Raw genomic sequence first — 26,691 nt, forward strand, 5'->3', positions numbered from 1 at the left:
GGGATATTAATATAATTACTATACTAAATAGATTTAGAAACCTTCAGAAAATATGAATATTCCACTCTCCAGGCACAAGTTAGGATGACACAAACACGAGTTATAGGAAAACAACATGCTCAAAAATGCCCGGAGAAAACTCTGAGGCTCTGTTTGTAGGCGAAGATCATTGTGACCTTGAGGTAACACAAACTATTCAAAGAGGGTTTAAGTGTGAATTTATCCATTGTGGCTATTCTTACTTTGAACAAACTTTGAACAAACACAACTTTAAAACAGTACGAGCTTAACAACTATTTATTTTCATTGGATGTTCAGGTAAATGTTCATTTTCTGACATCATCCTTGTAATTTGTTCATGACTACTATGGCAGGCGCATTAGTGTTAGTATGAGGTATTACAGGCTGATGGTGGGTTTACCGAAGCAGATTATAAACACACGCTGTAGTCAATCTCAATAACAGGCAAAATGGAACCAAGAGCTTCTCGTGGTGAGCAGCAGTAAACAAACAAATCACTTCTACACACAGTAAACAACAACAAAGCACAACATGGAACATACATTAACTAGGGCCCCTCCTTACAACCCTGTCAGACTGTGAGAATGAGAATGGCACTAAAGCGTTCAGTACGTAAAGTGAGAGTATTGCTCAGGCTTGTCTTTTCTTCGTTCCTGCCCGTCAGATGAGGTACAATAAGGCACAGAAGCATAACGGAGCAGCTATGGATGTCCATGAGCAGCAATACAATATAAATTAGAGGAAGACGTCAAACACGTCAGTCAGATGTGTCAACGTGGCTTTGGCACTGTTCTAATGTGATGTACAAACAAAGACATTTAAAATAAAGATGTACTAGATGCTCATTGCCATACTAGTTGCTCAGTAAAGTAAGAAATTGTAGTTGCTAAGTTACATATCTTCATATCAAGATCTATAAAGGCAAAATAATGAATAAAGATTTTGCATAGAGAGACAGTGAGAGTGTGTATAAGAGCGCGTGAGTGTGAGAAAGAAGAGAGAAGAGAGACAGTTTGTGTGTAAGAGAGCGTGAGTATGAGTGAGAAGAGAAAGACAGAGAGAGAGTGAGAGAGAGAGAGAAAGAAAGAGAAAGAGAATCCTCTTAAAGCTGCCCAACAATTGCTATGATAACTCTTTAACTCCTTTAAACTTTAAAGATTCACAAAGAGATACTCTGACAGAGATTAAAATGTTTACTGAGCGTGCTTATAAAAATAATTTATGCAGTGAGAATCATATAAATTGTTATAGCAATCTAGCAAGCTCAAGGTTTTGATGAGACCCCTGGTGAGCATGTCTTTTAAACACAAGTTCTTGCAGTTTCCAGTAAACATTACAGATTACAGTGTTGCTTCTGTGGCTGGTATGTAAAGTATAATGTCAATTTCTGTCTCGGTACAGAGCGTCTTCCTCATGGAACGCCTCTTAGTTTAGCCTCACTGATCAGTGCAGCATGGTCTATCACAACTCATCAAAACACATTTTATACAATAAGTTAATAGGCACATATCCGTTAACATGATGCACAAATATCATGCATATGCTGCCACAGTATATTATCTCCTTAAAACATTTTGACATAATGCATAGGCACAGTATAAAATCCATTACATAAACAATATTACCGGTAATAAAAAATAAACAATATGTACAAAAGTCCTGGCAGTATTTTTATGGTTTTCTGCATTTTCTCATCATATAACAGAGCAAAGTACAAAAATAAATATTCTATGTACAACCAAACAAGGCATTCCAGAATTAGCGTCACTGCAAAACAGGAAGCAGGAACACGTGTTAAGTGTGAGACAAACAGAGGTGAGACGCTCTTTGATCTTTTATAGAATAAAATTACTAAATACAACAATATATTAAAATACAAATAAGCATTTCAGTGTAGTGTCTGAAGTGCAATATCTCTATCAAGTTGATCATTTGCTTACAGACACTTAAACCAAATCTTACTTACTTACAAATCAATTACTTTTATCAAAAAGTACTTTCAGCATATATTAACAGTAACACCTGGCATATCAATTTTGAAAGTACACCTCCGTTTCTCATGTATATTTTAATTTACTAATGGATGGATTAGTAGAGCGGAAAAATTAAGCTCTAAATCAGATCTTGCAACACTGCAAAACCACTGCAAGACCTTAGATGACCCCAAACTACTTACTTTATTCCAACAACCTGGGACAGGTAGACCATCATCACCCTGGAAAAGAACGAAAACCACCCGAGTTCAATAAACTTAAACTTGTAGACATTAAGACGGATATACATGCTACAGTAACCACACAAGCAGTAGCATTTAAGACACTATTATCTTGAATGATGTGAAATAACCTCTAGTTTTACCTCATTGGTGAGAGGAAGACATTTTCCTAGCTCATACTCCTCTGATACACATCTTATTGGCTAACAGTTGTTTCACTTATATAGACTGATTTAAAGGCACACGTCTACACAAATGTTTACATTTAGATTTGAATGTTTTTAAATCTAAAGTCGTTTGTGATAAGCTCGTTAGAAACAGGGTTAACTACGGGTGGGTATTGCCAATAAAGCGCGTTGCTGTTAAGCTCATGTACTGTGGATGCCAGGCCGAGCCATACAGTTAGTGCGTAATTACGGTTATGTGTGTAATATGCAAGTACATATCAGAAGGTGGGAAGTGAAACTGCATGTGAATTCTGTGTTGCTGTTACTACAATATGGCAGGGCTCTCAAGTTTTGGATTGTGAGAGTTGTTGACGGGGGGTGGCAAACGTTAATTGTTGAGTGGGGGGGTGGGGGGGGGGGGGGGTGGCGAACGAGAGTTGTTGAGCCGGGGGGGGGGGGGGGTTTGTATATCGCGATCGATCGCCAGTGGAGGGCGACATAGATATGGATCGGAGGTAAATAAACTAGATTTTTTTTTCTCGCCGAGTGAAATCGGAAGTGTGGCGTGTGAGCGTGTGAAGACGGTCAAATGCGTGTGTCACACGCTCAATGCGTGAGACTTGAGAGCCCTGAATATGGTATCCATGCATGGATGTGTTAAAGTTAGCATAGTGGAACATAGTGGAAGAATTTTCTAGGAATCCTTTTTCAAGCCATTTTTCTGTAACCTTTCACCTTTAACACCATATTATAAAAAGTATGTAATTTATGTAAATTATGTAAATTTCACAATCTTTTATAAAAGCACGAGCAGAAAAGGAGTCTGTTGCTTGTTTAGAACTGTGGTGAATGTTTTTGTTAGTGGCTATAGTGGCTATGTCAAAATGACTTCAAAATAACACATGCAACACATAAATTCTTGATTACATTATGTGTAACATTTGTGTAACATTCCGAACTGTCCAAACGTATTCCCCTACAGTGCTACTATTTTTGTGTCTTTCTTTCATTCTGTTACGGGGGTGCATCAGAAGTGAGTCGACGTGCAGGAACGAGGAGGTGGAGAGAGAGAGCACCATACCACAGCGCACGGGGCATCCAGCCCGTCCAGGCCGGGCAAGCCTGGTTCACCCTTCTCCCCTTTAAAGCCTCGGAAACCCTGTTCATGAAATCAACCGCATCAACATCCTCCAGTGCCACGGCGCCCCCCGCAGGCACCGCTGAAGGCACAGCCGCTCCGAGCGTGGCAGCCGAGCCTGGGGCATGCAGACCGGGCCTGATACTGACAGGAAGAGGCTTGCTGAGACCACAGGGCCCATGTTTCCATCATTCAAGACGATGGGGATCAGGAGAAGGATTTCTGATTTCGGTGGAGTCAGCCTTGCTTACTTCCTGTCAGCATTGAAACCTGAAAACGGAAAAGGCCCACGGAAGCTTCTGGTCTCTGCTCAAGGTTTTCCCTCACCGATCCAGTGAGTTTCAATGCTCAGTTCATGTAGAATGGCAAAATGCGCCACGCTGAATATATACGCATTTTTCAATATGCAATTCCAGACCAGAAAGTACTTTGGGCATTAGATTAACATCCCACCGAGGTGCGAGGTGGCTGTCTGTGGTTGCTGGGACGTCGTCCGCCCCAGCAACCACCTCCACCTTCAGCCTCGATGCAGCACATTGAACGCAGGACATACCAATGGACATGGGGCATCTAATCCGGGGGCTCCTTGGTCTCCCTTATCCCCTTTGGCCCCCCTGTTGCCCTTTTTGCCCCTCTCCCCCTGTAAACAACAGCGCATTCACAAAGACAAACTTTAGTCCCTCCCCTCACACTAAAGAAACAAAGAACTAATAAACTAAAACATCTTTTAGATATTTTAGGACAGTAAAAGTAAATGTGTCTTTCTACTAAACTATGATAAGGCATAATAATAATAATGTAGGAATTGAGGTGTGAGTGGGGGGGGGTTAGGGAGAGGGGCTGACAGCCAATGCTATTGGTGTGCAAACTTAAAAGACTTTTAGTTCATTCTTTAAGATCATATTTATTGCACGTATTCGATACTGAATTCATATGCATCGTCATCAGACACTTTTGACGCCATTCACATTATAAACACTCTGGGGTCAGACAGGCACTCAATACAATAGCTCAGATCATTAGAAGAAAGTCTGAGTTTATCCTCGCTGTGGCTTACCTATCAGATTTTCATCAATTTCACTACAAAGTGACACTGGCTAAAAATTTGTTTATAAATTGTGGAATTGACTCGCAAACCGCAAGGCACTAATTATATTTCTCAGTTGACTATGTATCAACCATCTTTCTCTGCGCAAGAGAAAAATTTAAGTTTTGACCACTAGAGGGCGAGTAACACTACTGAGACAAAATATATGTCTTCGTTAAAGGTACAGTAAGTATAGTAAGTATGTAGAAAAAAAATTTGTTTTACTACAAGTGCATGACTTGTTTATGACTGGATGTGATATAACCTGTCTTCACTTGTCTTGACTAATTAGGTGAAATAACACTAGTGATGAAGCGCTGGTGTGTGGTGTAAATAACAACACTAGTGATGGAGCGCTGGTGTGTGGTGTAAATAACAACACTAGTGATGGAGCGCTGGTGTGTGGTGTAAATAACAACACTAGTGATGGAGCGCTGGTGTGTGGTGTAAATAACAACACTAGTGATGGAGCGCTGGTGTGTGGTGTAAATAACAACACTAGTGATGGAGCGCTGGTGTGTGGTGTAAAGCGAATACTCAGTGTGGTCTGGGCTACGTGTTGACCCTCCAGTACCAAAGATAATACTGGGAGCTGTTTCATATCATTCATGATAAGCTTTAGCATACATGATGTTAAACTATATAACATCAACACGAGGCGAAGCAGAGGAAAGACTCTGAGTTCAGATTATTCTTTCCAGAGGGAATTGTTGAATTTAATCAACACATTTAAAAAAATAAATAAAAATCACATTTTCAATGACGTTTGCACACCAAGGTCAAGGGCCTTTGACAGATTGTGGGAATTTGGGACTTGAGGACTTAAACAGGAGAGATTCTGCCGTCTCTGACTAGAGTGCACAGTTCAGGTGCTGAAATCAGCCACGTTCACTTTCTAATTACAAACAACTTCACAATAAAAACTTTAGCTAGACGTTTAGCCACTCTAAAATGAATAAGGTTGGTTACAGCTTTAAAATTCACATCAAAACATTTTTTTAAAATAAAGAGGGCATTTTTTTTAATTGTAAAAAAATCAGGTGGTATTACACACACTGATTAAAAAAATACAAATTAACTACTTAACTACTCCTACTAATCTTGTGTAATTTCCTGTTCATAAAACTGGAAACTTATTCTACACACTTTATAAAGCCAATGCATCTATGTCTTCAGTTCAAAACACTCAGGACCTACACTTAAGACACTCAAATTTAGAGCCATGTTGCTACACTCAGATGGTTATCTTCTATTCTCTACAAAGTTTGGGAGCCATTAGTATCATCACTACTATGGCAGACAAAAAAAATGTTCTTTTTTTGTTGAGAGATTTTTTTTAAATACCTTTTTCTGCTGTATTTGAGTTAAAAACAAATATTTGAGTTAAATATAGAACTTTCATATTATCTATACAAGGTATGCCAACATAACAATCAGAGTTGGGTTGATCCTCTAGACTGCTTTAATAAGATTTACTAAAAGAACCAAAAAGAACAGGCTGAGCTGTGCACGGCAGCAGAGGTGGAGAAATGACAGGATGGATTGCAGGATGGTAAGTGGAGGGGAAGAGGAGGAAGAGGAGGAATGAGGAGAGGAGTATTAACCCGGGCTACAACATTAGAGGAGGAGCAGGAGGAGGCCAGGCAGGGAGAGAGAGACAGAGAGGACAACCCGACTCATCAACTGAGAGCCAGGCGTCACAGGCCAAGGTGCAGGGGAGGAAAAGGGGAGAGGAAGACCTGTGGAAAAAAGAGAGAGAGGAAGACAAAAGGAGGAAAAACAGTTGCTACGGCACCGTCGTCGTGGCGTCCTCCCCAGCGCCTCCCACTGAGCACATCGGCAAAGCTCGACTGGCCCTGACCCACATGGGCGAGCTTCTCTAGATTGGGTGGGTTTATCCTGCTCTTGTGTGAAGGATCTGTGCTATTTGTGCACGTTGTTCGATGTAGTCAGTGGAGGGTGTAGGGAGGAGCTCTTGACATGTCCTGACTTTCAAGGTGAGAATGATTCAAGCAACTACTCAAATGAAACAAACAGGTTAATAGGATACACACGACTATTCTGGGAGGATAGAGGGGTGGCAGAAATATAGAGCTGAAAATCACATGTACTGTTTTAATCACAGAAAGAGTAATTCACTTTCACAATATACACGCAATTAAGTCATGATTAAGTAGCAGTGTAGACAATATAAAAGACTATAATCGAGTTTGAATTCTTGCAAGTCAAGCATGTATATGAACTAATTCTTGTGCATTTGTAAGAAAAAACATTCTGTACAATAACTAAGAAAAGGAAAACATTTCACAGTACGTTATTATTCATACATGCCCTTTATGTAAGGCTATCAGTGGCATACACAGTGTGATTTATGATCATTACTATCACAACCACAGATCAGTCACTAGCACCAGCATGTGTCCGCTCATGTCACTAGAAACTTTATTTATCAGGAAAAAACAGTTAATCTATCTGCAAATCTTTCTTCTAGTACATGCTATGAACAAGCTTTGATAGATTTGACCTGAGCAAACTCATGCTGGTTACTGACCGACTCCCGACCCCCCCAGAGAGCACACTGTGTTATTGTCTTCTTATGAAAACAATAACTTTCTACTCCAGATAGTGTTCAGACATGGTCTTACCCGGTTTCCTTTTAATCCCGGTGGTCCTACTAAGCCCTAAGGAAGTGATGGAGAGAATGATTCAATGGACAGTGAAGTGCACATGTTAATTTGACTGTTGAATTTCTATTCATTTACGCCTTCTGCCAGTCTCCAGCCACTCGTAGCACAAAGTGCTCAAACAAACACATAAAAACAGACCCAGAGATTCAGAACAGGCCCTGATTGAGGAAGTTACTTACAGGGATGCCCTGTGAACCTGTCGGTCCCGCAACTCCCGTCTCTCCCTTCTCCCCCTACATGTTTAAAATGAGATGAACAACTTAAAATGGTTCAAATAAAATAAAAAAAACAGATTAGCTGTACTTATATTTGACAGGGATGTTATGTTTTCTGGTCTGTGTAATGGTCATAACATATGAAAAGAGATAACGATAAAGATAAAGATATTTCTAATATAATTATCGTCAAAGAGGAGAAACTGTTCTCACCCGTTCACCTTTTGGTCCTGCAGGTCCAGGTATGCCAGCCGGTCCTATTAGACCCTTTCAACACAACGACAAACAGGAAATAAGTCACAGCTTTTATCAGAACTGAGAGAGGGCTTTGGACTCCAGGGTCAACAGTGGAAAAAAGTAGATCACCAGTAGATGAACAAGCTTCTCGGAGTTGGCTATGAGCTTTTATCTCCTCACATCTTTTGTAGTAATGAACAAAAACGTTCTTCTTCATGACGCTGATTATATTAATGCAGTAAAGAAACAAAGGTGTATCAGTTCAGGAGTAACTAAGACTCTAAGGCTTATTGATCTACTGGTTAACAGACACACATGAAAATAACGAATCCATCTTCGATTCTGTTTCCTCGACTTGGACAGGATTCAACAGAGGGTCAATTAGACGCTTTGCTTTCCTGCTGTCTTCTCGGCCACGTGCAAGAGATGCCAACGTGTAACCATAGTTCATGCAGCCACATCCCATCATGCTCTCCTGGTCTGACATCACAAGGTCAAAGCTTTTTCTGTTTAAAAGAATACAGCTCTTTGCAAGTGGTTATCAGAGTTCAGGTATGTTTAAAGACCTAATACAGCGGGCTGAAAGGGCACGAATGTTCAGGGCGAGAATGGTTCGTCTTGCTCCAGAATCATCTGTGTGTTTGGTTTATCAGCCTTTACCCATGCACCCGATCAGTTAGCTGCATGCTGACATGTTGGGAATTAAACTAAGTGGCCGGTTGTAGAAACAGGAGGTCACAGTTGAACAGCTTTAAGGACAGCATCATGTCAAAGCTATTCTCATGCCAGGACAGCCTCACCGATGATCTAAACAAAGGCCTTGACCAGCAGACCACACAAGACAGATGCACACAAGCAGGCAGGCAGACAGACATCTACGCGCACAGAGAGTCAGCACAGGCAGACCGTAGAGGCGGAGAGAGAGAGAGGGGGAGAGATGAGAGGTGGGGGACGGGTGTGGCGCCACTCACCACTGGACCAGGCCTGCCGTCTAAACCATGAGCCCCCTGGACAGTGTGTAAACAGTTAGAGAGCAGAAGGAGAGATGGAGATGATGGGGAGGGTAGAGGAGGAGTGTGGGGAGAGGAAGGGCGTGAGTGAAGCAGTGACTCGTGTGACATAAAAACAAAACTGGTTTTGATTGGAAGGCTGATAGTGTGGACGATGATGTCAGAGACAGACAGTAACTCCTTTAGACTTTCTATTTCGGCATTGGTCCCATTCTAAGTTGTTGTCTGATCATGTTTGTCTGATCATGTTTGTCTGATCATGTATTCTGCTGCATTGGCTTGGAATACTTCTTAACTGGCTGTAATAGAGGACTTTTGGAGTGTGGGTCCTCCAACAGTAAAAGCCAATGGAGGTGTCTCCTCTTTTCCTTTACGTTTTCTTTCCAGATGTTTTCATGTTTGTTCATTTTTTTGGTGGCACAAGATTGTGACAAAGGAGTTACTGTGTCATTGATGGTGTGACTAGAACAGGTTTATCAATGACGTTACCACCAAAAGAAGACACCAAACGTTAGGAAAAGACCCACAGGATGAATACAATGAAAGTTATCTACTGCATGCCATTTCACAATACATATTACATCATATTTATACAAGAGCTGTAAGCTAATGAGCTATGGCAAATATTTCACATTAAATTCAACTTCCGTAAACGCAGTGCTTTTGGGGAAACAATTATCTATTTTGCCGATGAACATATACTTATGATCTACTCAAAATCTAAATACTACCTGTAAAATGTTAGCCTGCAATAAACAGAAGCATTAGTGTTAGCAAACCAGATATAAACCCAAAGTCACTATGTATAATCTTACATTTCACCGGCAACATAATGCTAGAACTCTTTTAGTTTGTCTCATTTTAGCTTGAAAAACATGTATAACTGTAAAAGCCTATCTTCTTTAAGATTATACATTCATGTATATCTATAGACCTGCATCTGAAGTTATTGCTCAGTAAACACACTTATTGTCCCATGCAACTTAACACCACTGCAACCAATAAGCCATTAGCCAGTGAAGCCCAATTTTAACAACACAGAAAGCAGTAGCATATTAGTCATATCAAAATAGTTTTAAACAAAGTCCTAAAGTCCTAGAGTTCCTCTGTTCCTCAGTAATGAAGATGTTTGCTGAGGGAAAAAAAGGTTAAACCTAAATAGCTACTTTTATACAACCTTATAATGTTCCAGATCTTGAACCGAACAAGGGTCCTTTAAACAATTTGGCGTCAATGTGAATATCTACATTCGGATACCATAATTTACAGACACAATGTAGACACCTTGGAGACACAAAATTATTATATTCTGAACTTGTAGTACTTGTAGTCCAGGAGTGTACTTACAGGGAGTCCAAGATGGCCCCTGTCTCCCTTGTCTCCTTTCTGTCCAGAAGCTCCCTTCTCCCCCCTCAGACCCATCCCTGGCTCGCCCTGACACAGCCAAGCAGAAGATTCATTACTTTAATTACTCTGGCTAGGGTGTGTAGGTGAAACCACTGAATGACTGATGGACCCTGGACTGAAGAGACGTCCTCACCTTTGGCCCTGACAGTCCTGGAGATCCCTGAAACATACATAACATTTGCATGTTTGAAGCCAGTTTTTAATTGTAACAGAGTTGTCTGAAGGTAATTCATATAAATAACAAGAACATAAATGCAAAAGCGTTACTCTAAAGGTATGATGTAAATCGTTTGTACTGTAAATAACAAAAATGAAAATGCCAAGCGTCAGTCCTAAGGGTTGATGTAAATCTTTTTCTGTGCACAGGTTCTTCAGAGTTATGAACAAATCTCACTGACGGTCACAATTACAACCCCTCTGTTCCAGAAAGGGGGTAGACTAAAGCACATCCAACAGCCTTGAACTGCAGGTTTGGAAGATCTTTTCTGCGATTCGTTTCTCTTGGCCTGTGCCCGAGTTAAATGCTTTCATTGCTGGATGGTTTTAGATATTCACATTTACATTGGTGAACTGATAAGAGTCTGGTGATGATTAAATGAAAGCAACATCAGTGCTTGTGGTAATATTGATACGTTGAATATATATTCTATATTTAAAAATAATGTGTATTTCACTTCTTAGTTTAGAGAGTCTTCAGATGTGACACTGAGTAACTTTAAACATTGACTTTAAACACAGAACTTAATACTTTAAACAAATACCATAAACCTTATTTTAATACCTTATTTTCTTTACACACATACTTTAAGCATCATCTGCAGTATGCATTGGCCAGGCATCACCAGGTGTGAAACCCTTTTAAGACGTATACAGTACGCTGACTCACCATTGGTCCAACAGGGCCTGCAGGTCCCGGGGGTCCTGGGGGCCCATAGTTCTAAGACAAATTGGGAGGGGGAATAACATCATTAAGATCATGCCCATCTTAACAATAGCATTTATAACCACCCACCCACCCACACACACACACACACACACACACACACACACACACACACACACACACACACACACACACACACATCACAAGAGAACACTTACCACTTCTGCCTTTTCTCCCTTCTCCCCAGATTCACCTTTCTGACCCTGAAGAGATAGAGAACAAAGCAAAAAGATCAACAGTGTTATTTATCTATCATGTCAGAATGGAACTGCCTCACAATACACTGCACCCTGGTGCCATCTGATGCCTGAGCATCAATGACACCCATTTTTCTGGGCACCACCGCGTACCATTGAGCCTGGTAATCCAATGGGGCCTGGGGGCCCCGCAACCCCCTTTTCACCAGTAGGGCCATCTAAACCCTACAAAATGGGGAAGGAATGAGGAGGTAAATGTTTGTGTGGCCAGGATGGCCTCATTTTTGAGGGAGTTGTTTAATACTGCTGGTAAAACTCTGAAATGAAGTGCAATCGTAACTGAAATCTTAACGGCGTAACTAGTTTTGAAAGTCTTGGTACTGAGGGACGAAATGCTGCCCAAGCACAATAAAGCCTCTATCACTGGACAAACCAGTCAATGTGCTGAGAACTTAGCAGTTATGACCATGTATACAGGTGATGTTACAGGTTTTTTATAAACTCACAGGTGATCCTGAGGGACCCATGTCTCCTTTATCGCCTTTAGGGCCAGGAAAGCCAATGACTCCTCCCTCTCCACGTGGCCCCTCAGGCCCAGGAGGGCCAATGGGTCCAGGCTCTCCCGTCTTCCCTCGGGGACCCTGAGACATGGCATTTGCCAGTGTCAGTAATCCACTTCAGGAGAACACATTCACCAATGGACAAGACCAAGAATCACAGACACTTTAAGATGTTTATGTAGTAACAGGTACCTTTTCCCCATCAAGACCAGGAGGACCAGGAAGTCCAACTTCACCCTGAATATGAAAACAAAGCCATGAAAATGTAAATGGGAATTTCTGGAAGGGATGTCATTGAACTAAATCACCAGTTAGTGATATGCAGGGCTACTGCAATACTGATGATTACTAAAATTCATTACCTTGGAGCCAGGTAACCCAGGAGGGCCAGGTAACCCAGGAGGGCCCTGCAGACACACATGCACTGTTGTTACAATATGAATGTAATTTTTTTTACCACCATTAAAATACACTCTATTTCAGTGAATACTTACCATTAGATGCACATTACGAATATCCTAAAAAAACATTTAAAAAATCGATTAATTCCAAGTCAAAGAGCAGAAGCTGAATGAACATTTGGGTGGAGTTTAGTGATTAGAAACATACATTCTCATTGTTGTTCATTAGTGTTTTTCCAGGTTCTCCAGTTGGGCCAGGAGGACCCTGTCAAACAAAAACGAAAAACATACGAAGAATTTCATTACGGCACATGACAAACTCATATGACATAATACTTTTAAGGGACCGAGGTTTAACTCACTCTTGGTCCTGGTGGGCCCTCAGGTCCTGCCTCACCCTGGGACACCGGGAGACATTTTTTACTGCACATGTCCCAAAACATGGCACTACAGCAGACCTGAGTGATGATGATAAGAAACTACTAACCTTAATGCCTTGATCACCCTTGTCACCCTGCAAAAAAACAACAACAACAACAACAACGTTATGTACACACTGATCATTCTCATGTCTTTCGTATATAATGCATTCGTCATACATGTTAAGTACAAAGGCAAAGCAACGGCATGAGAAGATGCTGCATGTGGGACAGGGCAGGAGAACATGGTGGCAGCTGCAGTAGTGTAAAACGTTGTCTAAGATATTTTACACGACACTGCACAGTAATGGGAGTTGTATGATGGAGAGGGTGGGATTGGGTCCTGTGGAAAGAAACTGTCCCTGACTGGCTGGTGTCTGGTTCTGGTAGGCTTAACAAAAACCAAAGTGAACTGATCACTGGGAACTAAAAAAAAAATAGGCCATTCACAGGACTGCAAACATATTCAGAACACATCCTTCACCAGCACTGGTGCAGTACCTTGGGTCCAGAAAGTCCAGGTGTTCCTGGTTCCCCTTTGATGGAGACTCCTGAAGAACTAGGTTCCCCCTTTTCACCCTGTCAGAAGGTAAGAGATAATCAGTCTGCTTTGAGACAATCTTCAGTCACTTCAGTATCAATGTTGCTTTTAGTATGTTGCAGTCATCAACATTTAGATGCATTATATAGCATTGTGTTTTGTATTACAAATGCTAAGCAGTAAAAACAGACTTCACTTTAAGACCATCACACTGTTTAGTCAGCAGTAAATTACAAGAACAAAACATGTGCATAAAACATTGATTAAATCTTAAATTCAAACTAAACTCAAAATGAGATATCACACAAGAAATATAGTAACACGAAAAATGTAATAAAGACATATATGTGAAAACTCCTTTTTCACAATTGTTTACTTTGTTTTCCACAAATGCGTGAAAGACACAAGAAAAAATAAGAAAGATATGGATTTAGTTGTCTTAGCAATGTTAAAGGGAATTCACATTATTCAACTTGTCAAGCAATGGTCAAGCAAAGTCCATTGAGAGCTGCACAACACGAGAGTCATTCCCAAATCCTCATGCTAGCTTCATTCCCGTTCTACGCCTACCTTGTAGCCCCGTTTCCCGGGAATACCGGGAATCCCGGGGATACCGGCCTGCCCCTTTACAGGGACAAAGGAAAAACCATTATTTGTAGTAGAAGGTCACTGAGTTGTGGCTAACAGCCTGTTTTGCCTGCGGTTCTTTGCTACTCCATTACCTTTCTTCCAGAAGCCCCTGGGAAACCAAGTTCTCCCTGAAGTGAGTGATCGACAAAGTCAAAGACAGAAAAAAGGAAGAGAGAGATGGTAAAAGAAAAGAGGTGAAAGCACAAACCAACGCAGCTCATTCCTGGACTCTGAAGCTCAACAAACACTCCATGGTACAGCACAGATTTTTCCCAAATGTTCCCCTTGCCTCATTTCAACAGCGGATCTTGGTTTGGAGTAAAGATCATTTTTTGTAATCACGGCCACTTTTTCCATGCACACAGAGTCAGCACAAACTGCATAGATCAATACAAACATTGCTGACATTAACTGTAAACCCCTGTGACCATAAGACGGCATTATTTCTATCACGGTAATTAGACAACATCCTTTGTTGTCAATATTTAGATCAGCTTGTCATGCTCCATACACGCACATAACTTCACTGGCAGCACCACAAAAAGTCGCCAATGTCACAGTATCGCGTTGTTATTCATAGTAAAGGACACACGATCATTATTTATTTCATGTCTGGTTTGGCTAATGAGCAGAACACGAGGGCCGCGATCTGAGGACAGAGCTCGCTTAAAGGACTCGCAGTGAGACACGGCCTCTCTTCTACAGAGAGAAGCTCAGACCGCCCTAGACAACCAAGCTACAAATACAAAGAGGAGGATTGCACACAAGCACCGTGCACATATGAATAGCTGCGAAACTCCAGTTAAGACTGCTGCTGGTTGCAAGGGCCCTGAAGTCCTGCAGTGTATGTTACCGATGGCCAGCTCTCTCAGACAGCATGCAGGGGAAGTCGAGGAGTTGCAAAAAAAGCTACTGGATCAACAGGTTTTCTGCTTCAAGGTGGGAAATGTGATCACTTGTGGTAACGGAGAGACGCAGAACGTTTGACGAAACAGCGTTTTTGTACTGAATGAATAAAGGCAGGCGGTCTACCTTTGCTCCTTGCTTCCCAGCCATTCCGGGCATCCCCCGCTCACCCTGGAAAAGCAGCATCAATTTTCCGTCTTTTCCAAAGATTCCTGCTCATAACTCATCCAAAGAGCCACGCTACTCTAACAGATCTTTGGAGGACATGATAAACACACCATTCAGAAGACAAAGCAAACCAAGATGCCAAGATCCCTTAGTCGCAAAAAAAAAAACACACCACCACAAATTCACAAATGCTCTAAGCCTCAGTACAAAGCACATGCTTCATTCGGAGAGAGGCAGACAGCAGGCGCCTTGCAGCAGTTTAAGAGGACAGTGATGGCACGATGACTCCAGTGGGTCTGGGCAGGAGGCAGATGGCAGAGCTTTGGTTTGGCACGCACCCCTCTCCTCTGACCTCGTGCTCTGCCCCGTCCGTGCACATTCCAGCTCTGTGACACTCTGACAGGTGCCGTGGCCAGAACCCTGGAAAAGCTCATGCTTCACTTTGACCAACACGGACACAGAGCATGTGGGTGTGTGACATGCTGTCATTCTCCCAGACCCAGAAGGGCTGTGGGCTGCAGACATGGCAATGGTACGTTCAGATGACACAGGGACCAGCAGCCTGCTATGGTCAAAAGCAGGCCAGCTGAGGTCAGACAGGGATGGGGCAGGATAGGGCAGGATGGAGGCAGGATAGGGCAGGTTGGGGGCAGGGTTGGGGCAGGTTGGGGGCAGGGTTGGGGCAGGTTGGGGGCAGGGTTGGGGCAGGTTGGGGGCAGGGTTGGGGCAGACGAGTCATGAGTTTGTGAGTTTCATACATTAATCTGAAGTGACACCATTAGGTGCAACATCTCTGTATTACAGGGGAACTGTGGAGGGTTATGACAGTGAATGTTGACCATTCCAAAAGAAAAGTGTTATTCTCTGCTCTCCTCGTGCAGATGCAGACAACACGTCAAACAATATTCTTATCTGTTGACGCTTTTTAAATATTATTATTGTAGAAAATTATGACTTTTTTTTCCGGAACAGAAAATGTGAATACAGAGAAATATAAATGTTATCCATATTCCATCCATAAACTGGAAGTAAAGAACTTTAGAAGAATGGAATATATTTGTCATATTTGTTATAGCTCATCTGTTTTTCAGAGAGTTCTGGAAAACGCTGGTCCAGTGAGACAGAGGTCAGACAGGGAGAGGTCAGAGTGGTATTAGATCCATTTTTGAGGAGACACCCTTGGCAACTCAAATCTTCACGTCTTCCTCTCCAACAGGGAGTCAGAGCACTGCTCCTTTACGTCTGCGCAAGCCTTTCTCTGTGCGGCTGTGCTGGCATGAGCACCTCAACTCCTTTCCTGTGTGTGTGTGTGTGTGTGTGTGTGTGTGTGTGTGTGTGTGTGTGTGTGTGTGTGTGTGTGTGTGTGTGTGTGCGTGCGTGTGTGTAAGGGTGTGTATGTGTGCAAGCACGCTTCCTCTTTTGTTGATGTCAGAGGGGAGGTGTAGACAGGGGCAATAAATAAAGTATCTAGACTGACTAAGACTCGGGCTGCATTGATGATAGCATCCTCTTCCTCTCTTCCTCTGTGCCAGGGCCAGTCTGACTGCTGTGGTGACAGCGTGTCTATATTACAGCTTTGAGCTTGAGTACTTTTCCTTTTCCACACTCCGGTGAGTTAGAAAACACACACAAACACACACGCTGTTACCACGTGCCGAACCCCCCAGCACGTAATGCCTACAGAGGAGTACAAAGCAGCGTATCGAGAGTGGAACAGGAGGGACCATCAGGGAGGGAGGGGTCCCCAGAGCGCAACCTGACAGCTTCAGGAGGCCGACATCAGGAGGGTGGGGAGCAGCTCTGTGGGGAGCGGAAGGTCTCGGGCCTCCTGCCAGTGAGCAAACTGCTTCTGCCATGAGAGGGATGTACCTGCTTCTCCAAGACTGACTGTTTACCTGCAGTCGCCTGGGTTGGGCTGGATTTGACCAGTTCTAGACACAGTCTGGCACACAGCTGGCAACATATGGTGTTTCATCTCTATTCAGGATCTGTGCTTATTTTCCATGTTTTTATTAAATAAGTCCTAATTAACGTTATGACAGTATCATATTCATGCTAGTCATGCACTTTGAACAGCAGACCAAGCATACGCAGACTTCACACCATGCCAGCGTGAACACACAAGCTTCTCAGACAGGATACCTTCTCGCCACTGGCTCCTGTTAACCCCATCTCCCCATCGTCTCCCTATACAAAACGCATATGGAGATATCTTCAGTGAGCAAGGGACACACACACACACACACACACACACACACACACACACAGCAACAGTAAAGGGCTGCAAGAGAGAGTGAGATATGTAATGTGATAGAGCCCAGCACTGGGGCACGAGTGAGCATCGCCTCATGACACATTCTGAAGCCATATACCATATACTATAAATCAGAGAAGAAAGCCACCTCAAAGAAGAGCGGGCCCCTTAAACTAACTATCAGGTCCTTACAGGTGGTCCTGGGAGTCTGAGACAGAGCAGGAAGGATATGTGTGTGTGTGTGTGTGTGTGTGTGTGTGTGTGTGTGTGTGTGTGTGTGTGTGTGTGTGTGTGTGTGTGTGTGTGTGTGTGCGCGTGCGTGCGTGTGATGCAGAGCTGAGGGGAAATGAAAATTCCATCAAACCCCTTGAACTGGGAACAAGAGAGCTTCAGGGGACACGGACTCCCCTGCTGAATGCTATCGTCTGTATTACTGTTCTGGGTGTTTGGTCCCAGGCTGATGAGAACCGGGGTCCCAACACCCTAACCGTGCGGTGACGAGGAGCCCCGGGGGAACTCTGCACATCACAGCCTGGCTCTGCTAGTTTCTGGCTGCCTCTGCCACACATTCTGCTGGAGATGCTCTAGTAGCGCTGGCTCTAGAAGACAACGCTTGGCACTCACTGCGCAGACCGGCAGAATCGTTTCTGGCCGCCGGTGCGTGTTTGTGTGTGTTCAGGTGTAAAGTTAATGTGCCACCCACTCGTGTTTACAGCCAAATGACAGATAACTGTGTAATTACTCCAGCAGACGCACTGGTCTTGGACCCCCAGTCCATGTACATAAAACAAGGAAGACATTAAGCTGAATGGCATACCGAGGATTAAATGAAAGGTCCAAACAGGCCAAATAACCTCTTACTTATGTCCCTCTGGGGCTTTGCAACAAGTACTGACCCAAATCCTCGGAACCGACTGCTTGTGGTCTAGACTAATACTCTTTAACACTTGGAAAATGGCCATGCAGGCAGCCACAAGACCAGAACCAAACACGGGTCCTTACCTTCAGCCCTGGGTCCCCTTTGGCTCCCTAAAGAAACAGAGGGAAGCAGAGGTGTCAGTCGTCATGACGTGAAGTGCTTCTCGGGTCCATTAACAGCGCTAAAAGCCTGGGTGATCCGATCCCAGAGTAACTAACTGATCTGAAACTGATTTATATCACTAAAAATGTCTGCACAAAAAAAAGCAAGGGTAACAGAATATTAATGTCTGCATCTATCACATTAATGCATCTATCACATTACCCACTGCAAAAACCCATGACACTTCCTCTTTGGTAGAAGGAATACACATAAGAGCACATTCATTTCTTTGCTCGACTTGGCAGTGTTTGGTAGACACAAAAAACATCCAGGGATAAGACAGATAGCATATTATTGGATGTTAGGATAAATGCTCAAGGGAGGAATGATGAATCCTGTACTGTTGATTAAGAGAATTCATAAAGCACTGGGTCAAATGTGCTTTCTCAAATTTGAGTCTTTGGATCGTGAAGCCATTCAGCTCAGCTCAAGGGGCTTTCGCTGTAGCTTAGCTTGTCTGAGTGAACACGAGACATGCTAGGACAACATCCAGGTTCTCAAGGGAACATACATCACATGCAGGCTCTCTTCAAAAGACAATACTGCTGCTTTAGAGGTACACGCCAGCCTAAACAGAAACCAGCTTGTGTTAAGAACAAGGTGCTATTGCAGCCACCAGGTGGCGCAGTTTATGCACACACTGATCATTTAAGATCAGAACGCTTATGCTCTACCTGGCTTGAGTTTGAGTTATAAACATGTGAAGATAAACTTAACTCACTATTCAGTGACTTAAAAAGGATCAGTCCCGAAACCTGTAGTGCACTCATAATCTGGAATGAGTTGTTATCCGCACATGTGCAGGGGAAACTATCTACGCTTTAAGTGGAAGAAAACTGAACTTTACAGCGCCAGAGAGCGAAACAACGAAGCAGTAGTTTGTTCCAGAGTTCAAGCATGTAAAAATCTAACAGTTGTGCAGTACAAAGCATATAAACTATTTCACAGTAAAGTTCATTTAAATTCAAACAGAAAAACACATGCGGTCAGTGAGAAGTGTTCATAGATGTGTCAGTCACACAGTGAGCAGTTCTGAGCAGATATGGTTTTGGCAAAGTGAGGCATGTATGTTAGTGTGTGGAGCTGTTGGGGCTGTTTTTCTTCACATGGGTGTGAAACAATGAAACTCAGGGGTACAGAAAATAACAAAAGGGAAGGAAATAAACCTGAAGACAGTTATTGTGGAAAAGTCATGCAGTTTCACATGCGCAAGAGCACCAGCAGTCTGCCAGCTGCGTTCAGCAGAGCATGTGGGCGTGGGAGTACGGGAGAATCTCGGAGGTTTTTGTAAGAGAGTGAGTGAAACGATCATGATGAGATTTCAAGAAAAAGGGTGGGCAATATTAATATCTCACTATAAATCTCTATCACTCTGTCTCGTTTTCTCTGTAACTCTTTCTATCTCTGTGTAATATGTACTTTCTTAGGGAGAATAGCTAACAGAGCCCCTGATGCCAGGGTAGGGTTGGAAATTAGCTGACATGAAGGGGAATGAAGGATCGTAGCTCGTTCAACTGAGAAAGGATGAATGGTTACCTTGGGTCCTTCAGATCCATGTAGGCCTGGCTCCCCACGATCTCCCTGGGAGGACAAAGGACAAGCAATGACCGGTGAGTCATTTTACAGAGGACAGACAGACAGGTGGTCACACAGACAGGTGGACAGACAAAGAAAGAGAGAGAGACTGAGACAGCGTTGTGGGGGGACAGTGGAAAAAGAGAAAATGATCAGGTGGCAGAATACGCAGCAAACGATCTGCATACTTTCTAATCCTATAAATATTTCTGCAGTCCGTCTTTAACGCAGTGAGGGGCCAAGTTGCTATCTCCAGGTTGTAACTCCTCAGCTGAAATCGACATCTGAGCATCCACACTTGCATTACAATGTCCTCCTGCACAGTGTACTTCACAGAAGCTTCCGTGGTACACATCTGCGTAATGTAACTCGTCCACATGTTCCAGCCTGAGGCCCACAGGTTGCTCGGAGGCAGATATATTCATTTCATGCAGTTTTCCACATCTTCAGATGTGTCAGAACTTTCTCGTTTACTATCAAAGCAAAAAAAATCTGTTTTTTTAACTGACAACCCCACCTTTTGTCCTGGTACACCTGGTTCACCCTGTAATAAAAAAATAAATACAATAAATAATAATAGTAATAAAACAGTAAAAAAAAGGCGTCTACACTGATCTGTGATCACATAAAATACTTTTACTAAAAGGTGCATTTATTCAGTTTGGATGGTCTCGGGTCATTTTCCAGTGAGAGGCACTCTTATTTTGCCATGGCCAATTTGCTGGGTGGTATTCATTTATAGTGGACTGGATATCCACAGAAGTGTTGAGCAAGATCCCAGCTCCTGCTGTGCTGGGTGCGTCCCCACAGCCTTGATGGTGCGGCGGGGTGTGCTGCTTAACGGGCCCCGCCTGTCTCAGCACACTGCAATTAAAATACCGCACTCTAAATAATCCATGGCAATTAATGCATCAGGAGAGACGGGGAGTTCTCCAAGGGGACCACAGAGCAGCGCAACACGGCGTGTCCGCCCCTCGTGTGTCGGTGGCGTGAGACCGGCCGCACCCTGCCGCTGGTGAACCTCGCCTGAACCCTACGCACGCTTACAGCACGTCGGTTGCCATTAACGCAGCTGCAGAGAGTTTCAGAAGAGCTAAAGTTAGGACTTTACAGTAGTGGTATTGCAACATGTTGCAATATCCAATTAAGCCCTCTCAAATCACAGAATTGTTTACTGTGTGCTGTGAGAAGCCTGGCCCACATTAAATCCTCCTTAGGGAGCGTTTTAGGAGCGGCTGAAGAACTACAGCGCTGACTAATAAATACGCAAATGTCCAATCATATAATAAGAGGTCATCAAGACATTTTATATCACAAGTAATTTTACAGTATCAGAATGGACTAATGCGCTCACCTTCATTCCTGACAGCATCTACAAATACAAAACCAAGAAAATCATCTTAATGACATTTTCATATTTAATGTTTAATAATCAGCCATGATATATGGATAAAGGACTTTTTGTAAACAACTATCACTCACCCTCACCCATTTACCCTCACCCACTCACCCTCACCCACTCACTCATTCACCCATTCACCCTCCCCCACTCACCCATTTACCCTCACCCACTCACTCATTCACCCATTCACCCTCCCCCACTCACCCATTTACCCTCACCCACTCACTCATTCACCCATTCACCCTCCCCCACTCACCCATTTACCCTCACCCACTCACTCATTCACCCATTCACCCTCCCCCACTCACCCATTTACCCTCACCCACTCACTCATTCACCCATTCACCCTCCCCCACTCACCCATTTACCCTCACCCACTCAACCACTCACCCACTCAACCACTCACCCACTCATCCACTCACTCATTCACCCTCACACACTCACCCTCATCCATTCACCCTCACCCACTCACCCACACCCACTCATGCTCACCCACTCACCCATTTATCCATTCACCCTCACTCACTCACCCACTCACCTTCAGGTCTTTTCCAGGTTTCCCAGGTTCACCAGGTTTTCCCTTTATCACAGATAAAATCTCTACTGTATTAATGATTTACAACCACTTTAAGTTTCTGAGTGCCAGAGATGAATTCCTTCACTAAATCGAATGGCTGAGCATTAGATCTACAGTAGAAGTGTATGAAAAACAGGAACTGTAACTGGTGACTTACAGGTGGCCCACTAGCACCAGTTAGACCAGGGCTGCCAGGAGGCCCTGGGGGGCCAGGAGGTCCCGGTGGTCCCTGTGCACCAGGTTCACCCTGCTGAAAGACAGCACATTAACACCTGAGACTGTGCGTTCAGTATGAACGTAGCACTCAACACACACAACACACTCAACAACAGCAGTAGGGCTCCATTCATTTCAAAGCCAATCAGTCACTACAGAAGGGCTGCAAATTGGAAACTATGCACAGTAGATGCATTACAGAGACTGAAAGGGAAAAGAAGCAAAACCCTTACAGCTGTGTTGAAGATAAAGCGAATGCACAGCAGTTAGCGTTTAACTAGGAGAATGGCGAAGGGAATGTGCAGGTTATTGTAGCAGAATTTATTATTCTTCACTGTGTGAGTACCATGTTTGGAAAACAGGCTCAGGCACTGAATGTTGGCTCTACAAGTAGCATAACTGTGGGTCCACCTACAAATTCAGCCTAAAAAGGCCCTCGGCTGAACAAAGCCTACATTATTCAAATTTGGCATCTGAGGCCTTGTTTTAAAAAGGTCAACCCTATTCAAGTTATGCGGTCTCTCTGTTAAAACCTTCATTGGTACTTTTACTCTGGCCAAAACAAAACAAAACAAAAATAAAAGCACCCCCCCCCCCCCCCAAAAAAAAAAAAACACACATTAGGAGACTCAACAAAATTAAACTACAGGAAAGGTTCCAGTAGTTCTGTGGAGAGAGCAATACGGCCGAGGAAAGAGTGAAAGAAATCTGGAATAAACCATAACCCCAAATGTTTAGCGAAAGACTGGGAGCAGGAGAAATGATTTCCAATGCAAGGTGTGATGCTGTGGTAATTATCAGCGGATTTGTCATTAAGGAGACCTGACTACAATGTAAGACATTAAGCATCTAGATTCAATCAAATCATGGTCAAAATGTGAAGCAACTTTCCAGTGGTGGACAGTAACGAAGTAAATGTAATTCGTTACTGTACTTAAGTAACATTTCCATGTATCTGTACTTTACTCAAGTACTTTTATTTGGTAAGACTTTATACTTTTACTTCACTACATTTCAAAGCGAAACTTTTTACTTTTCACTTCGTTACATTTACAGAAACATCTCGTTCCTTTTCTATTTTTAAATCAACGCTTAATAAAAGACTATAACCAATCAGCGCTCAGTAAGAGTTTAAGATTTGTACGCTAATTGGCTGAGGATCTGACATGGCTGCAACAGATGGCTTTCCCCAACACCCCTGGCTTTTTATTTAGCCCAATAGTTTAAATTCCTCGAAAAGAAAAATGATTCGTATTCCTTCAAGTGTCTCCTCTGCATTCCGAAGAACACATCGCTGTCATCATTTATGAACTCGCCGTCAAACTTGAAAAAACACATCGAGGTAAGTTCGCCATTAGATGAGTACTAGCAACAGGGTGGTTTATATACCCTGGTTAATCACATTGAAATACACAACTTTTAACAGATGCTTTTATCCAAAGCAATGTGCTAGTACCCAAATTGCAATCTGTGGAGATGCTAAGCGCCAGTTTAACACAGGAGACTCCCACATCAAACGTTAAAGCCGGAGACATACACGCGAATTTGGCCAAGCGAAGCGAACTTCGCAATTCATTCCTATGAGGGAGGCAAAGGCAAACAAATATGAGCGAAGCGAAGCAAAATTATAAAAATTATTAATATTATATTAATTATTTACGCAATAATACACTCGAGGTTCGTGCTATAACGGGTAATATTGGCACTGCTGTGCTGCGGTCGTAGATCAGCACAGCAGTGCCAATATTACACGTTATAGCATGAACCTCGAGTGTATTATTGCGATTATACCACAGTTCAATTATCGCTGTTTATTGAAAGATTTTGAGTTAAAGAGGACGAGAAAATACGACCTGTTTGGTTAAAAACACTCCGCCAGTTAAAATAGTTCCATTCAATGGCTCGCTGCTAAACTTACACAACACTGGAACAGCCTTACCCAATAAATATTATAGAGGTAAATATACACAAAAACTGTTGATGAAATTGTATTTATTAAAAATAAAGTACAACAATTATTGACCATCCACGGCTGAATGGAGGTTCGTTCAGGTATCTGTTCAGTCCAGCTCTTAAACCAACGACGCTGCTGATGCTATATAACTCTCCCTTCACGTTTCTGACGGATCCATAAAACGTCGTAAAAGCTGATTCATTTCATTTTGGTTAATACTAAAATCGACTGCAATGTCGTTGCTCTTTAACCAGGATGTAAATACATTAAGGACGTTTGTTTTACGGTATTAACTTCGTTTCTCTGCATTTCCAGCTCATCCAAATCATTGTTTGTAAGCGTGACAAACCTTGGCTCATTGGAAGAATCAGGCTGGTCATTTATAGCTTCATCCTCCAGTTTCAGATCGAAACAAATGCTTTCGAAGCCAATAGATTTAACGAACTCCCTGTAATTCATTTTGATAATGTTGCTGCTTGTTTATAGTTGCGCTGTTTGGCCTGTAAACGCTGCTGCGTTGCTAGGTTACCTGTATGTGGCGGAGTAATACATGGAGAGCTTCGCCTCTCAGCCAATCGCATGGTAGGGTCAGAACTAACTGGTATAATAATTATTATTAATTATTTGGCCAAGTTTAATATTATGAGTTCAGTTGGTTGGGCTGCACACAGTTCTAGTTGCTAAGCTTCCCTGTCCCGCCATGTAGTGGACAACATATAACCTCTTCATATACTGTATCGCCTCTTCAAAACTTAGGTAATGCTTCATCAAATGTAATGTTTATAGTGAATGATTTATCAGTTGTGATGGTGTTTGTTATTTTTTATTAGTTTTTTGACAACCGAAATGAATGAAAAATAAAATAATGAAACTTGAATGAATGCTTTTTGCGTTGTTGCTTCAAAAGCACTTGGTCTTACTTAAATATAATATAGTTTTGAGTATTTTGTGTTTGCTAGGCAAATGTAAGGCACTGTTTCGTTGTTCACTTGTTGATCGAGTAGGCCTAGGGGTTTTGATGTGACGCTAAGAAAAAAAAAGTGTTTACTTTTACTTTTAATACTTAAGTATTTTTGAAGGCAGATACTTTTGTACTTTTACTCAAGTAAAAAATTGAGGTGAATACTTTTACTTTTACTTGAGTAATATTCAATGCAATGTAACTGTACTTTTACTCAAGTACATAATTGCTGTACTTCGTCCACCACTGCAACTTTCTATATGCTTAAACTCCAATATCAAATTATCGATACAAGTAAAGTTTGGCACTGTCTCTGTGCAGTAGCTCGGTCGGTAAGTTAATTAAATCCGGAACACATCCATCAGCCCGAGAACTGGACTTCATCCATTTATTTCTTCACAGGACGTGTCTAGACTTGATTTATTATCCCAGATGCTGATCCATTAAACTAATATTCCACTATTCCTCTATCCCTGTCCAAGTGCAGATACAAACCACCCCAGAAACCCCAGCCTGTTAGTCGTCTACAACTTCCACTGTTCCCTTAGTGAGACGCTGTCCAGTGCGGAGCGCTGTCTCCAAACATGGTGTCCTAGTCTGGCACACACACACACAGCACACCTGTAGAAACAAGACGGAGGACGGATGCCAGCAGGGTCGGCCAGCGCCAGAGCGGTGTGCGGAGACCGGGTGTGCGGAGAGTGTGTGGGGAGAGTGTGTGTGGGGAGAGTGTATAGGGTGAGTGTGGAGAGAGTGTGTGTGGGGAGTGTGTGTGAGGAGTGTGGGGGGGGAGTGTGTATAGGGAGAGTGTGGAGAGAGTGTGTGTGGGGAGTGTGTGTGAGGAGTGTGTGGGGGGAGTGTGTGGGGAGTGTGTGTGGGGAGTGTGTGTGGGGAGTGTGTGGGGGAATGCGTGGGGGGAGTGTGTGGGGAGTGTGTGTGGGGAGTGTGTGTGGGGAGTGTGTGTGGGGAGTGTGTGGGGGGAGTGTGGGGGAATGCGTGGGGGGAGTGTGTGAGGAGTGTGTGTGGGGAGTGTGTGTGAGGAGTGTGTGGGGGGAGTGTGTGGGGGGAGTGTGGGGGAATGCGTGGGGGGAGTGTGTGAGGAGTGTGTGTGGGGAGTGTGTGTGAGGAGTGTGTGGGGGGAGTGTGTGTGAGGAGTGTGTGTGGGGAGTGTGTGGGGAGTGTGTGTGGGGAGTGTGTGTGGGGAGTGTGTGGGGAGTGTGTGTGGGGAGTGTGTGTGGAGAGAGTGTGTGGGGGGAGTGTGTGGAGAGAGTGTGGGGGAATGTGTGGGGGGAGTGTGTGAGGAGTGTGTGTGGGGAGTGTGTGTGGAGAGTGTGGGGGAATGCGTGGGGGGAGTGTGTGGGGGTGTGTGGGGGGAGTGTGTGTGGGGAGTGTGTGGGGGGAGTGTGTGGAGAGAGTGTGGGGGAATGCGTGGGGGGAGTGTGTGAGGAGTGTGTGTGGGGAGTGTGTGTGGGGAGTATGTGGGGGGAGTGTGTGGGGGGAGTGTGTGTGGGGAGTGTGTGTGGGGGAGAGTGTGTGGGGGTGTGTGTGGGGAGTGTGTGTGGGGGTGTCTAGCCTGCCCCACCAGGGGAGAATCCGCATTCTGCTGCCAAATAAGCTTTCTGCCTCTCTCTTTTGTTATCTTCATGCTGACATTATGCGGATTACAGAATAGGATTTTATTTTACTAATGTTTGCTGATTCCCAAACACAGTGTTCACTGTA

The 26,691-nt window shown here is 43.3% G+C and overlaps 1 protein-coding gene across 13 annotated transcripts in view; it reads right to left on the reverse strand.

The window, feature by feature from the left end:
- The window catches only part of col13a1 (collagen, type XIII, alpha 1), a 32,748-nt gene that overhangs the window by 2,440 nt on the left and 3,617 nt on the right, over positions 1 to 26,691 (reverse strand). For 3 of the 13 annotated variants that reach the window (XM_076974226.1, XM_076974232.1, XM_076974236.1), the window contains 29 exons: positions 21,996 to 22,088; positions 21,800 to 21,841; positions 21,214 to 21,231; positions 20,377 to 20,403; positions 19,821 to 19,865; positions 18,206 to 18,232; positions 17,092 to 17,136; positions 14,908 to 14,952; positions 13,968 to 14,003; positions 13,816 to 13,869; positions 13,206 to 13,283; positions 12,773 to 12,799; positions 12,648 to 12,683; positions 12,494 to 12,550; positions 12,379 to 12,402; positions 12,247 to 12,291; positions 12,077 to 12,121; positions 11,831 to 11,965; positions 11,478 to 11,549; positions 11,286 to 11,330; positions 11,071 to 11,121; positions 10,318 to 10,344; positions 10,125 to 10,211; positions 8,739 to 8,774; positions 7,744 to 7,797; positions 7,495 to 7,548; positions 7,274 to 7,309; positions 4,095 to 4,181; positions 2,198 to 2,236 (listed from right to left, as the gene is read on the reverse strand). In XM_076974226.1, coding sequence (XP_076830341.1) covers positions 2,198 to 2,236; positions 4,095 to 4,181; positions 7,274 to 7,309; positions 7,495 to 7,548; positions 7,744 to 7,797; positions 8,739 to 8,774; positions 10,125 to 10,211; positions 10,318 to 10,344; positions 11,071 to 11,121; positions 11,286 to 11,330; positions 11,478 to 11,549; positions 11,831 to 11,965; positions 12,077 to 12,121; positions 12,247 to 12,291; positions 12,379 to 12,402; positions 12,494 to 12,550; positions 12,648 to 12,683; positions 12,773 to 12,799; positions 13,206 to 13,283; positions 13,816 to 13,869; positions 13,968 to 14,003; positions 14,908 to 14,952; positions 17,092 to 17,136; positions 18,206 to 18,232; positions 19,821 to 19,865; positions 20,377 to 20,403; positions 21,214 to 21,231; positions 21,800 to 21,841; positions 21,996 to 22,088 — 1,467 coding nt within the window. Of the gene's footprint in view, positions 1 to 282; positions 1,789 to 2,197; positions 2,237 to 3,484; positions 3,563 to 4,094; positions 4,182 to 7,273; positions 7,310 to 7,494; positions 7,549 to 7,743; positions 7,798 to 8,738; positions 8,775 to 10,124; positions 10,212 to 10,317; positions 10,345 to 11,070; positions 11,122 to 11,285; positions 11,331 to 11,477; positions 11,550 to 11,830; positions 11,966 to 12,076; positions 12,122 to 12,246; positions 12,292 to 12,378; positions 12,403 to 12,493; positions 12,551 to 12,647; positions 12,684 to 12,772; positions 12,800 to 13,205; positions 13,284 to 13,815; positions 13,870 to 13,967; positions 14,004 to 14,907; positions 14,953 to 17,091; positions 17,137 to 18,205; positions 18,233 to 19,820; positions 19,866 to 20,376; positions 20,404 to 21,213; positions 21,232 to 21,799; positions 21,842 to 21,995; positions 22,089 to 24,357; positions 24,558 to 26,691 lie in introns of those variants that run through there. The other 10 variants (XM_076974238.1, XM_076974237.1, XM_076974230.1 and 7 more) reach the window with 10 other exon arrangements.

The sequence above is a fragment of the Brachyhypopomus gauderio genome, chromosome 15 (genome assembly GCF_052324685.1).
Source record: "Brachyhypopomus gauderio isolate BG-103 chromosome 15, BGAUD_0.2, whole genome shotgun sequence".
NCBI classification, from domain to species: domain Eukaryota; kingdom Metazoa; phylum Chordata; class Actinopteri; order Gymnotiformes; family Hypopomidae; genus Brachyhypopomus; species Brachyhypopomus gauderio.